The sequence below is a fragment of the Meleagris gallopavo genome, chromosome 2, assembly GCF_000146605.3.
Source record: "Meleagris gallopavo isolate NT-WF06-2002-E0010 breed Aviagen turkey brand Nicholas breeding stock chromosome 2, Turkey_5.1, whole genome shotgun sequence".
In the NCBI taxonomy this organism is placed as follows: Eukaryota; Metazoa; Chordata; class Aves; order Galliformes; family Phasianidae; genus Meleagris; species Meleagris gallopavo.
This window is the reverse complement of record NC_015012.2, coordinates 57,335,975-57,347,670: the sequence shown is the minus strand read 5'-3', so window position 1 is coordinate 57,347,670 and position 11,696 is coordinate 57,335,975. Positions and strand designations below refer to the sequence as shown.

The 11,696-nt window shown below is 37.6% G+C and overlaps 1 protein-coding gene across 1 annotated transcript in view; it reads left to right on the top strand.

Annotated features, from left to right (window-relative positions):
* The first annotated feature begins 1,069 nt into the window (after positions 1-1,069).
* LOC100545470 (laminin subunit alpha-2-like) overlaps positions 1,070-11,696 on the top strand; it is a 103,169-nt gene continuing 92,542 nt past the window's right edge. Inside the window, exons 1-5 of the mRNA XM_010707403.3 lie at positions 1,070-1,222; positions 4,812-5,048; positions 8,614-8,757; positions 10,501-10,680; positions 11,429-11,617. Coding sequence (XP_010705705.1) covers positions 1,166-1,222; positions 4,812-5,048; positions 8,614-8,757; positions 10,501-10,680; positions 11,429-11,617 — 807 coding nt within the window. The 5' untranslated portion in view covers positions 1,070-1,165. The remainder of the gene's footprint in view (positions 1,223-4,811; positions 5,049-8,613; positions 8,758-10,500; positions 10,681-11,428; positions 11,618-11,696) is intronic.

The following is an 11,696-nucleotide window of genomic DNA, read 5'->3' as shown; positions in this document are numbered from 1 at the left end:
AAAAAGAAAAAGTAATTAAATTATGAATTGCAGAGAAAACTCAGAAATTTAATGGAAGTGTATCAAATCATGCTTGAAGAAGATGCGCAAAAATGAATACTAGAATTGCAGCTAAGTATCTAATAAAATATTAGACTTATTTTATTTAGCATTTATCCAAAAGAAATATGTTGATTTTTTCTTAAGCAATAAAAAACATCAGTTAGATCAGTTATTATTGACACTCTAGCAACAAACAATACAAAATAAGTTTCCATTTAACTGTTTCTTGAAACAAATGTGCTGTATTTTTTCTATATTCTTTTAAATAATTATGATAGTACAAACAAAGAAATGTTGCTCTATTACTTCTTCAGCTCCGTACCTTTTGAACCAGTTTTGTCTAAGAACTGTACTTCCATAAAATTTGCAAAAGTTTCAATCTCACAATGACAGATGTACTTCTGAAACATCTTCTTGATGTGCCAAAAGACTGTATTACATGTTTTCACATGTCACATTTGTTATGATTGAGGCTAAACTTACTTGCATCAGTTACCTCATTTTGGGAGCATTTATGGGGAGAAGTAAAGATCAGTTCTTATCTGAACTATGAATATGAGTTCTATCTATGCATATCTTTTATTATCTAGATTTACTTGGAAGTAGAATAGAATAGTTGAATTGCAAGAGGCCTCTGCAATAGGGCATCATGTTACTCTGCCTGATACGAAGGGGCTGATTAATACTCAGAGTGATAGTTTGCTTATGATACTTCTGCTGTGATCTCAGGGATAATCTTTAGGGTGGGTATGAAAATAAACATACACTGGTTCTGCTCTTCAGAATGATGAAGTGTCTTGTTCCTTTTCTATTTATATACTTTTAATCTTTGTCACCAATGAGTTGTTCACCTAATAATGCTTTAATATCGAAGGCTCTTTTTGGAACCACTTTGAAAACCAAATTAGTTTTACTGAATAACGTCTGCCAAGAAATACAGTTTCATGTGAAAACATTGTTCTCCTGATAAAGCTTGTACTAGTCCTTGATATATAAGGGGGTAACTTTCACTTTGCTCTGTTTTGTTTCTGATTTCCATCAAGCCTGTGCCTGTTCACAATTTGGTAATAACTGTGATCCCATCAGTGGCCACTGTATCTGCCCCCCCAATACCATTGGAGAGATGTGTGACAAGTGTGCACCAAATCACTGGGGCCATGATATTGTCCATGGTTGCAAGGTGAGTGGATCTCTCTTTTCTCTGTCACATCATTCCCATCGGATAATATAGTAGTTTGTAGGTGGAATAAAAATTTAGCCTTGTAAGTCATTGTTTGTTCCTCCATTAGAAGTTTTAGTGTCAATCAAACTATGGTATAAATGTTGGTGATCAATTACAGAATCACAGAATCACAGAATTGTAGGGGTTGGAAGGGACCTCTAGAGATCATCGAGACCAACCCCCCTGCCAAAGCAGGTTCCCTACACCACGGGTCTTCCTTCTTGCCCTTTTTGAAGACCGGAGTGACATTGGCTATCCTCCAGTCTTCAGGGACTCCCCTGTTATCCAAGACCTCTCAAAAATGATGGAGAGCGGTTCGGCAATGACCTCCGCCAGCTCTCTCAGCACACGTGGATGCACCCCATCAGGTCCCATGGACTTGTGGACCTTAGTACTGCCTAGGCGCTCACGCACGTCCTCTTTCCTGACTAAAGGGAAGTCTCCCATTCCCCAGACCCTCTCACTAACCTCCAGGGTGTGGGATTCCTGCGGAAGAGCCTTTTCACTGAAGACAGAAGTAAAGAAGGTATTCAGTATCTCTGCCTTCTCAGCATCCCCCGTTACGAGGACCCCCCCTCACTTAGTAAGGGGCCCACATTCTCCCTAGTTTTCCTTTTGCTGTTAACATACTTGAAGAAGCCTTAACATACTTGAAGAAGCCAATTACTGAGTTATGTTTAATTACTCCCTCTCTCAGATTTGTAGCCTGTAACACCAAACACCCTGTTTATACTGTAGTTCTGTCATGCTGAGTTTGCATACTGATTTTCTAGCTACAGCTGAATTTAACATGTTTGAGGAGATTTCCATATTTATTAGTTTCAGAGTTAATTATTTCTTCCCATAGTGTTTAATATGATGCTACATTTTGGAATTAGGAGAAAAGTAATGTAGATAGCAGACTAATGTTTTAGCTGTTGCTGAGTAATGCTGTGCAGAGCCAAGGAGATTTGTTTTCTCTGCTTCCCCTGTTGTTCTGGCAGCAAGGGGACTTGGAGGAGCTGGGTGGGGACAGAATCAGGACAGATGACTTAAACTAGCCAAAGGGATATTCCATACTGTATGATGTCATGAAGAAGGAAAGTTTGAAAAGGTGTATGTGAGGGGAAGTGTTCATTGGCTGTGCTGCTGCTGCTCAGGCACTAGCTGGGTATGGGTCAATGGGTGGCGAGCAATAGCTTGTGCATCACTTGTTATATCTATATATGCAAAGAGAGAGGGAGAGAGAGAGATTTATGTACATGATTGTCATAACTATTATCCCTTTTTCCTCTTCCTTAGTAAATAGTTTTATCTCAGCCTATGAGTTTTACTTTGTTTTTTCTCATTCCCTCCCTATCCCACTAGAAAGTTGGGGGGAATAAGCAAATGACTGTGTGGTGCTGAGCCACCTGTCAGGTTAAACCACAACACCACAGTATTATATAATACAGAAATGTGTCGCTACAGTAATTGACCTTACCTTTGCAGAACAAGTTTACTTTGGCCCTAGTTTTGATGTTAGTGGGAAGACATATTTGAATTTTACTTTATAAGGCCTTTGACTTGTGCATAAAGAGACAGTGGAGAAGAAAAGAAACAGCTGCCTTACCTATAAAATATACTTTCTTCCTATTTCCTTAAAAGGGAAATGGATCTTCTTACTTTCCTCTAAATCCTTTTTATTTTAGTTTTTGGCAGTTATGAAAGTCTTAAAAGGGGAGTAAGGAAGGACAAAAAGAAGGAAAATAATAATATGTCAAATAGGTTTTGAAAACTATTGATAATGTCATACTTATGAATTGAAGAGAGCAGTATTTGGTTGATGTTGAATACTGTGCCAAGTTTAAATGCCTCCTTTCTGTCTTCCTTATTAATGATGAGGCATTCATAGTACTGCTGCAATTACTTCAAACAAACTATTCTGTCTGAACATGGTCATATACCACTAATGTGCTTTCTTAAAAGACTGTCATGTAGCTCAGGTTGCAAACTAATTATTTCTGTGTGTATGGAAAACTCCTCTTGTGAAACCTCTGCTGCGCTGCTGTGATACAGATTCCTGGCTTCTGAAGCCAGCCTATAATGAGGTTGAAGACCTCTGTTTGAGCTGTGGAGTGTATTCTCTTATTGTCTTTTATGTGGGCACATTAATATGGCAGTTCCATGGCATCACCTAAATAAATAATGATCTATCAGCCTACATCTCTTTCAGTAATTTCTGCAAAGTGAGATCTCCTACTCACACTTTTTGTAGATTTCCGGGGCTGTTGTAACTCAAGAGGTTAGAAAGTGTTGCATAAAACAGTTTGCTTGCAAAACAAACATAATGTTTGATTGCAGTTGCACACTGAACTACTTCAGTGTATGGTGAAGAATTTGTTTTCTAAGCTTTATTTTCAAATATATCTTGCAGAACAAAGTTGTTTCTTTCAGAAGGTTTTATTTCTTAGGTTAGATAGTAATTTAGCAGTCTAATATGTGACTAGCAGTTAAATAGTTTATCTTGCATTCAGTAAAAATTGAAGTTGAATTTTTCCTACATATAATTACCTTCTTTAGAAATGGTCATTTCAGAGGAGAAAAAACATGCTGTAAGTATTCATACAATAAACAGTTTTTTATATAAACTGAATCCGCATTTTCTTCAGCTCTTTTTCAGCTTTGTATCCTTAATTTTAGCAAGTCTATCCATGTCAGTTACTGTGGTAACCTGTACTGCTGGCACAGGGTTTGCTATTGCAAGCTGAAATTCTTCATATGAAATTCTTGTCACGTCAGTGATCAGAGTAAATGTCCTGGGCTAACTTTGTTGTACATTCATAGTAATAGCACTGAAGGGTTTTTCTGTTCTTTGGGAGACTGCAGCTTTCCCAGCTACTTGCTTCTATACTCAATATCTAGACCCCTTGTCAAATCACCTATTTCTTTCCTTACTTGCCTGTGGAAACTATCTTTCTGTAAGCAAGTTTGCTTCTCAATACACTAGAAGACTAAATATCTGTCCATTGAATGTAAATTGCTATTATCTAAGAGTCCTATTTGTAAAAAGAAGGTAGTTACCTGTCTTACAGATTAGTAATAATCATTGCACTAGCTTCCATCGGGACCACTGCCCCTGAGCATCTACAATTTTAGCAAAAGAGTCTGAACATACATACATGTTCAGTCATATAGGACTTTTATAGTAAGAAATTTTTGGAGGTCACTTACATTTCCTAAGTTAACTTTGTCTGCAGAGTATGCCAGTGCCTCACATCCTGTTGGATTTTTCATTTCACTTTTTAATTTACCAGTGATAGATAAAATATGTTCAGGAAGAACATAGTGTTTCTAAGTGTATTTAGTGTAATTTCTTGGTCTGTTTAGTGTAATTGCTTGACCCTTGTTGAATAAATATAAATGCCTATGTTAATAATTCAGATGTTGTCTTTGGACACAGGAAGTCCAGAGTGTAAGAACTCTATCAGTACTTGAAAGATGTGTGATGTTTTTGTTCTGGTGAGTTTGTTTGTTTGTTTTTTCACATGCACAACTGCAATTTTCTTCTTGTTTTTCTTCTTTTCAGCCCTGTGACTGTAGCCTCGTTGGAGCCCTAAGTTCTCAGTGTGACTTAAATACAGGCTGCTGCTTCTGCCGCCCTGAATTCTCTGGGGATAAATGCACTGAATGCAGGTTGGGTTACTGGAATTATCCACAATGCATTGCTTGTCAGTGTGTCCTGTCTGGCACTGATCCACGGAGCTGTGATACAGATTTGGAGACATGCTCATGCGTTAATCATACTGGCCAATGCAGCTGCAAGGTAGGGCAATGAAGACTACAAGCTGATCTCATACCTGCTGTGAAATTTACTCCAAAATTCTTTGACATTTATACTTACACAATATGCTACAGTGCTGACTTATTTTAGTGAGTTTACTAAGTGGGAATCACCAACAGTTAAAATGAGTAGAATTCCCTGCAGCAATATCTATTTTTTTTCTGAGTAGATTGTGTACAATTCAAGACTACTAAAACAGTGACTTCATGACTTCAGTAAGACTTTTGGTATCATCACCACAGCCTTCTTGTTTGGAATTGTTCTGAGGAGAATTGCATTGAAAATTGGCTGGATTTCTGGGCCTAAGAAAAATTTTACATACAGTTGGTAGCCAGCAAGTAGAATACACCAGGGCTCATGTCTGAAGAGTAGAAATACAGTCTGTGTGCTGCTTGAAATCTGACACTGGAAAATACAAAGTCATGAATTCCAGCAAGGACATGGGCGAAGGTAAGAACATGAAGTGGAACAACCCCAAGAGTCAGTATAAATTGGGAGGTAAAATGCTGAAGAGTAATCTACTGAAAAGCACATATCTGTTATGGGAGATGACAAATCAAATATAAGCCAACTTTTCACTTTCATTGTGAGTCAGAAAATCTGCTTACTGAGCTGGTTTGAGATCAAGGGAAGTCTTCATCCTAACGTGTTGCACTTGGGCTGCGGCAATCCGAGATATTTATATAGAGTGGAGGAAGAACTCCTTGAAAGCAACCCTGCAGAGAATAACTTGGAGGTCCTGATGGACGAGAAACTGGACACGAGTGAGCAGTGTGCATTCACACCTTGAAAAGCTAACTGTGTTCTGGGCTGCATTAAAAAAGAGGTGGCAAGCAGGGAGAGGGACGTGATTGTCCCCCTCTACTCAGCTCTTGAGAGGCTCCATCTGGAGTACTGCGTCCAGGCCTGTGGCCCTCAACACAAGAAAGACAAAGAAGAGCTCTTGGAACAAGTCCAAAGGAGGGCCACTAAGATTATCAGAGGGCTGGAGCACCTCTCCTGTGATGAAAGGTTGAGGAAACTGGGCTTGTTTAGGTTGGAAAAGAGAAGGCTCCGGGGAGACCTCATTGTGGCCTTAAAATACTTAAAGGGAGTGTGTAAACAAGAGAGGGAACTGCTGTTTACATGGGTGGATAGTGATAGGACAAGGAAGAACGGTTTTGAACTGAGACAGGGGAGATTTAGGTTAGATGTTAGGATGAAGTTTTTCAGTCAGAGTGTGGTGAAGCACTGGAACAGGTTGCCCAGAGAGGTTGTGGATACCCCATTCCTGGAGGTATTCAAAGCCTGGCTGGATGAGGCTCTGGGCAGTCTAGTTCTAGTGGTTGCCCGTGGCAGGGGGATTGAAACTAGATGATCACTACGGTCCTTTTCAACCCAGGCCATTCTACGATTCTATGATCCTTCCTCTTCTACTCAGAGTACTTTGAAATGGCAGTTTTAAATTCTGTTTTAAAAATATAGAAGAACAAGAGAAGGGCTAAAAAGAGACTTAAGGCAGGTGGTCTATAAGTATACACTGAGGGAGAAGGAACTGGACTCTTCTACTCTGAAGAAGGAAGAAAAGCTGACAGAATGTAGTAGCAGCCTACAGCCACTTCAAAGAGTAATCACAAATATGATAGAGCCAAGTCCTTTTTGATATTAGCAAAAGGTGTTATAGAATCAACAGATGCATATGGCAGCTTGGGAATTTTGGACTGGACATTAGGGAAAAAATCACTAGGACAGTCATCAAACAGATTATCCAGAAAAGTTGTAAAACCCTCATTTTTTGACATTTACATGTACTGACTAGCTGCTAACATGATCGAGTATTGATCTTCATGGAAGATGTTTCTAAAAATTGCTTTAAGAGGTTGCTTATGCAGTTTTGATTCAGGGACTGTCCTGACACAAAGAGTAAGCAAAATTCATGAGTAAATTCAAAAGGTATAATTGCCAGGTAATTCTTTCATTAATTAGACAACATTCACTTCATTCTGAGTTAAAGCATAGATTCAACAGAGAAACTGTAAAATCAATTAGAGGAATGTACCTCTGGAGATTATTAAGGTCATCTCCTTCTTTGAAGGAGACTGCTGAGGTAATATTTCCGAGGATGGAGGTTCCATAACCTGTGTGAGAACTCCTTGGCCACTGTACTGTTTTTTGGTGTATTTGAATAGAACATGTCCTATTCTGTTTTCTAAATACTGATTCATTTTATGGTGGGACCATAAAAAAACGGAAGTGAAATGTTGACAAGCACCTTTTGAGAAAAAGCTGTTTCCTGGACTGATGAGCAGTGCTGTGTATCCTATGTCATCCACAGAAATGGAAAAATAGAAGTTCTTCAAATTTTTTTTCAGACTTTCTTCATGTGCTTCAGCTCCACTGACTATCTTGGTGTCTCTTTTCTGGATTAGGTCCACTGTACTTTCTTTCTTGTAGGTCTTCCAAGCTCAAAATAGAACTAGTGGAGTTTTACAGCATTTTGAAATAGAAATATTTCTTTGCTGATTATATTTCTGTGAATGCAAATTAATAATATGTATTCAGCTGATATGTACTGATTAAAAACTGCAATTGACACAAACCAGTATAAAGTAAGTAAAAGTCACAATTTATGACAAAAATGAACTCCTGTTATAGCAGGAGAGAATGGACTTGCGAAAGCTCAGAATCTTCTTTATTGGCCCTGACTTAAAGCATTAAAATTTAAGATAAATACAATATAAGAGCATTTGCTCATGGTTGCATGTGGAAATGAGGTTAAAATGGTAAATCCCCAGGGAAAGTGTTGGTTTCCATTTATAAGGTTGATTTTCTTTTTTAGGTTGACTTCTTGGTATTACTGTGAAGAAAAGGAGAAGGAAAAAAAAAAAAGAGAGAGAGAAAGAGAGAGAGACCACTGCTTTCATAGTGGCAATTTTTTTCAATACCTTGGTCTCTGTATAAAATGGCTTTAAAAGGCTGTGAATAAATTAATGCTTATCTAGCCTATCTAGGTTTGCTTTTTATTTGGACTAATTGAAAAATGAAAATAAAAGCATTGACATTATAACAGCGAAACTTTTCAGCCTTGTTAATACAGTTCAGTGATGTGGAAAACAATCAGATGAAGAGGGGAAAGCTTTTCTCCACAATATTACTATTAAAGTATATTTCTCAGCAAGAATATTTAGTACTGTAGCTTAAATGTTCTAACTTGTCAAAACTAAATTCCTTTTAAACAAAAGGTTTGATTAATCCAGGCAGTTTCATAAGGACATATTGTTTTCTTATCAGTCATTTATTTAGTCTGCTGTATCCAAAGTACCATTTGATCTTTCTGTGAATGCAAGTGTCACCAAGGAACCAGTGGATGCTCAGAGTTACCTAGTGGATACATCTGCAAGTGTTACTTTTATATTGATCTATATGTTTGCGTACACACATGTTAAGAGGCTGGAAAGCTTATTGAAGCTCCTTACACTTATACTATTATTAATATTGTTCCATTTTCTTTTTCTTATTATTGCCTGAATTAAACCTTGCATTATTTTTAATGTTCTCTCTATTCTAGGCCAATGTGGAAGGTGTCCATTGTGACAGGTGCAAGTCTGGCACATTTGGCCTCTTTGCCAGAAACCCACTTGGCTGCAGCAGCTGCTATTGCTTTGGCTTGACTACACAGTGCAGTGAGGCAAAGGGGCTTATCCGCATGTGGGTGAGTAGGGAACTGCTGAGCCATGTAATGAGATAATGTTGTTTCCTGCTGGCATATTTTAATCAAGCACTGAGAAGTAGCTAGAAAATGGCCAAACATTTAAGCAGTCATTTTCCTCCTTATAATTTGAGAAGTGGAAAGAGTAGAATCTTCCATTAGAATACCAGGGTCAAAGCATTAGAAGTAAGTAGCTAAGAAAACTAGTGATATGATAGCAGATCAATGTAAAGCTGTTAAAACCTAGGAGCAGACAAGTTAGTTGTGTAAGGGGAAATGATGCACCATTTCAACATAATCCCTGGTATGTGATACGCAGTTTACCCACATGTATTCAAGGATCATAGATACTTCTCCAGAATAGATTTGCTATAGTCCAATCTGTTTATTTCCATTACTTTTTCTAAAATTGTTTTTTTTAAGAGTGCTTAGGGAAGATGCTGCCATATTTAGGTCTGGGAATGGAAATCCCTTAGAGAAAAAAAAAAAAGAAGCTCTCCACCTTCATGTGGAGAAGGATCTTGAGACCTATGTTAGACTGTCAAGTAAGACAGACTAAATGTCTCCAATTATCTTTACAACAAACGCAAAACACACATTGAAATCACTACTGTCCATCACATCACATGTGGCAGCAAAAAGAAATAGCGTTGTTTAAACCTCCTGATGATCTGGTTTGTCTCAGTTAATTTCCTCTCTTATTTATACTCACATCTAAGCGAGTGTGTGTACACAGCTCATCTGGTTTTTGGCTCTGTGATGTGTTACAGAATTGGAATTGATTCAGAGGTTTAAACTGATTGACACTGAATTCTTCCAGCTGCTAGTGGTTATTCCAGATGCTATTTCAGGTGCCTCAGATGACATTAGACATGTTTAGACAAGCGAATCTTGTCCTATATGACAGTAAGGCTTTTCAGAAATTCAAATGTGTTGACCCCTTTCTTGATGTCTCAAATACAGTTATGACAGGAACACAGGAAATCTCACACAGGGCTAGCAATTGTCAGGGATGTTTCTTGTTCAGTCAGTCCATGCTGTAAATGGAAATAATGAAACACCGTAAATACAGCACAGAGCTTGGCTGAATTTCTCACAACCTGATCCCAAACTCTTGAACATCCTGTTGATGGACTGACTGTTAGAAATAAGTTTTTACATTAGTTTGCTTCTCTTTCCTCACTCTTTAGGAGGCAGCAATTTTGATATTGGTCTTTTTTGTATTCACACATTTCCTGTGATACTTCTGTCTGAATAGAATTACTAAGACACATGTTAGAGTTTTTGATCAAAATTACCCATAACATTGCATAGAAGTACAAAGCGTCAGATGTTGTTTCACAGTCAAGTGTTCACGAGAAGTATGCTGCATTGTAATTCATGTTTCTCACACTTAGAACAGAGGAGGCCCAAGACTAAAATAGTACTATGAAAATCAAATTAATCATATTAATGTAATTAATGGGATCTCAACTAAGAAACTCTTTCTGCCAGTGCTAATACACTCTTTTTAGAATGAGGACAGAGTGCAAAATGCTTGAAAAATACATCATTATTATCACTATTTCTCCATACCTGTTTTTTGACAAGTAGTTAGTGATGTGAAATGAAAAAAACCTACATATGTGTATATGTATGTGTGTGTATGTATGTGTTTTAAAGTGTTAAAAATTAAAGACAAACACTTATTTCCTTAATGGGGAGAAATAGATTTGATTTTCTTATTATTATTTTGAATTTGCATAGGTGACCTTGAGGCCAGAGCAAATGGTTCTGCCGCTGGTGGATGAAAACCTTCACCAAAGCACTCTTTCAGGGATTGCATTCCAGCCTCCTGAAATAGTAGCAAATATAGACCAGGTGATGCAGATTCTTCGTTCAGAACCTGTTTACTGGAGGCTTCCAGAGCAGTTTGAAGGACGAAAGGTAAACATTACAATCCACTGAATATGTACATGGCTTTTTTTTTTAATTTATTTTTTATATTTGTATTTTACAATATGTTCATTTCTCATCCTCTGGGCATGTCATTACACAGTGGAAAGAACTTGTCTCCAGTATCATGGAAACCTATAAGTCTGTAACACCAACATTTTTTATAATAGACAGTTACTGTCAGTAACATGTATGATTTTTCTACTGGACAAATTTTCTCATAAAAACCTTATTTAAGTAAAGTAAGCTTCATTAACTAATATATTTCTTGCTACTTTTTGTTTTTCTCCATTTTGCCACTTCTCTAAAATGCCATGTATTTTTAAGTGATGCAGGAGAAAATGAATGAAATAAACCTCCTATTGGAGGCTTATTATTATGCACCATGGTATTGATATTTATTTTGTATTTTTGGTACTCTTTGGTTGAAGAGAGTTGCATGTTCCTTGCTCTAGACATAAACAACTGGGCATGCAAAGGCAAATCAAATGAAAGAACTAACACTTTTTTTGTTGTTGTTTTTAATAGCACTGTATAATAACAAATTACTGATCGGTACTTTCAAGTGCAGCCCCTATCCCCAGACAGTTCTACAAGCATGTACTGCTATTTTATATCACTCATGCATTAATCAGGTTGTGTACAGGTGCAGAATGTATCTAGCTCCTACATATGCCCTGAGAATTATTTTTAGCCGAAAATGAGATTTATTTTTGAACTTTGTGTTTTGCTTTGTTAGCTGACTGCTTATGGAGGGAAACTAAAATATGCAATCTACTTTGAAGCACGAGAAGAAACAGGTTTTACTACTTACTACCCCCAAGTGATCATCAGAGGTGGCCCTCCCACTCACACAAGAGTTATTGTCCGGCATATGGCTGCCCCTCTGATTGGACAGCTGACAAGGCATGAGATAGAGCTGACAGAGGTAATGCTCCCATCTGCTCTTTCACTGCATCATAAGCACTGGGTTCTTTTCAATACTCCTAATAATGTTTTGTTGTTTT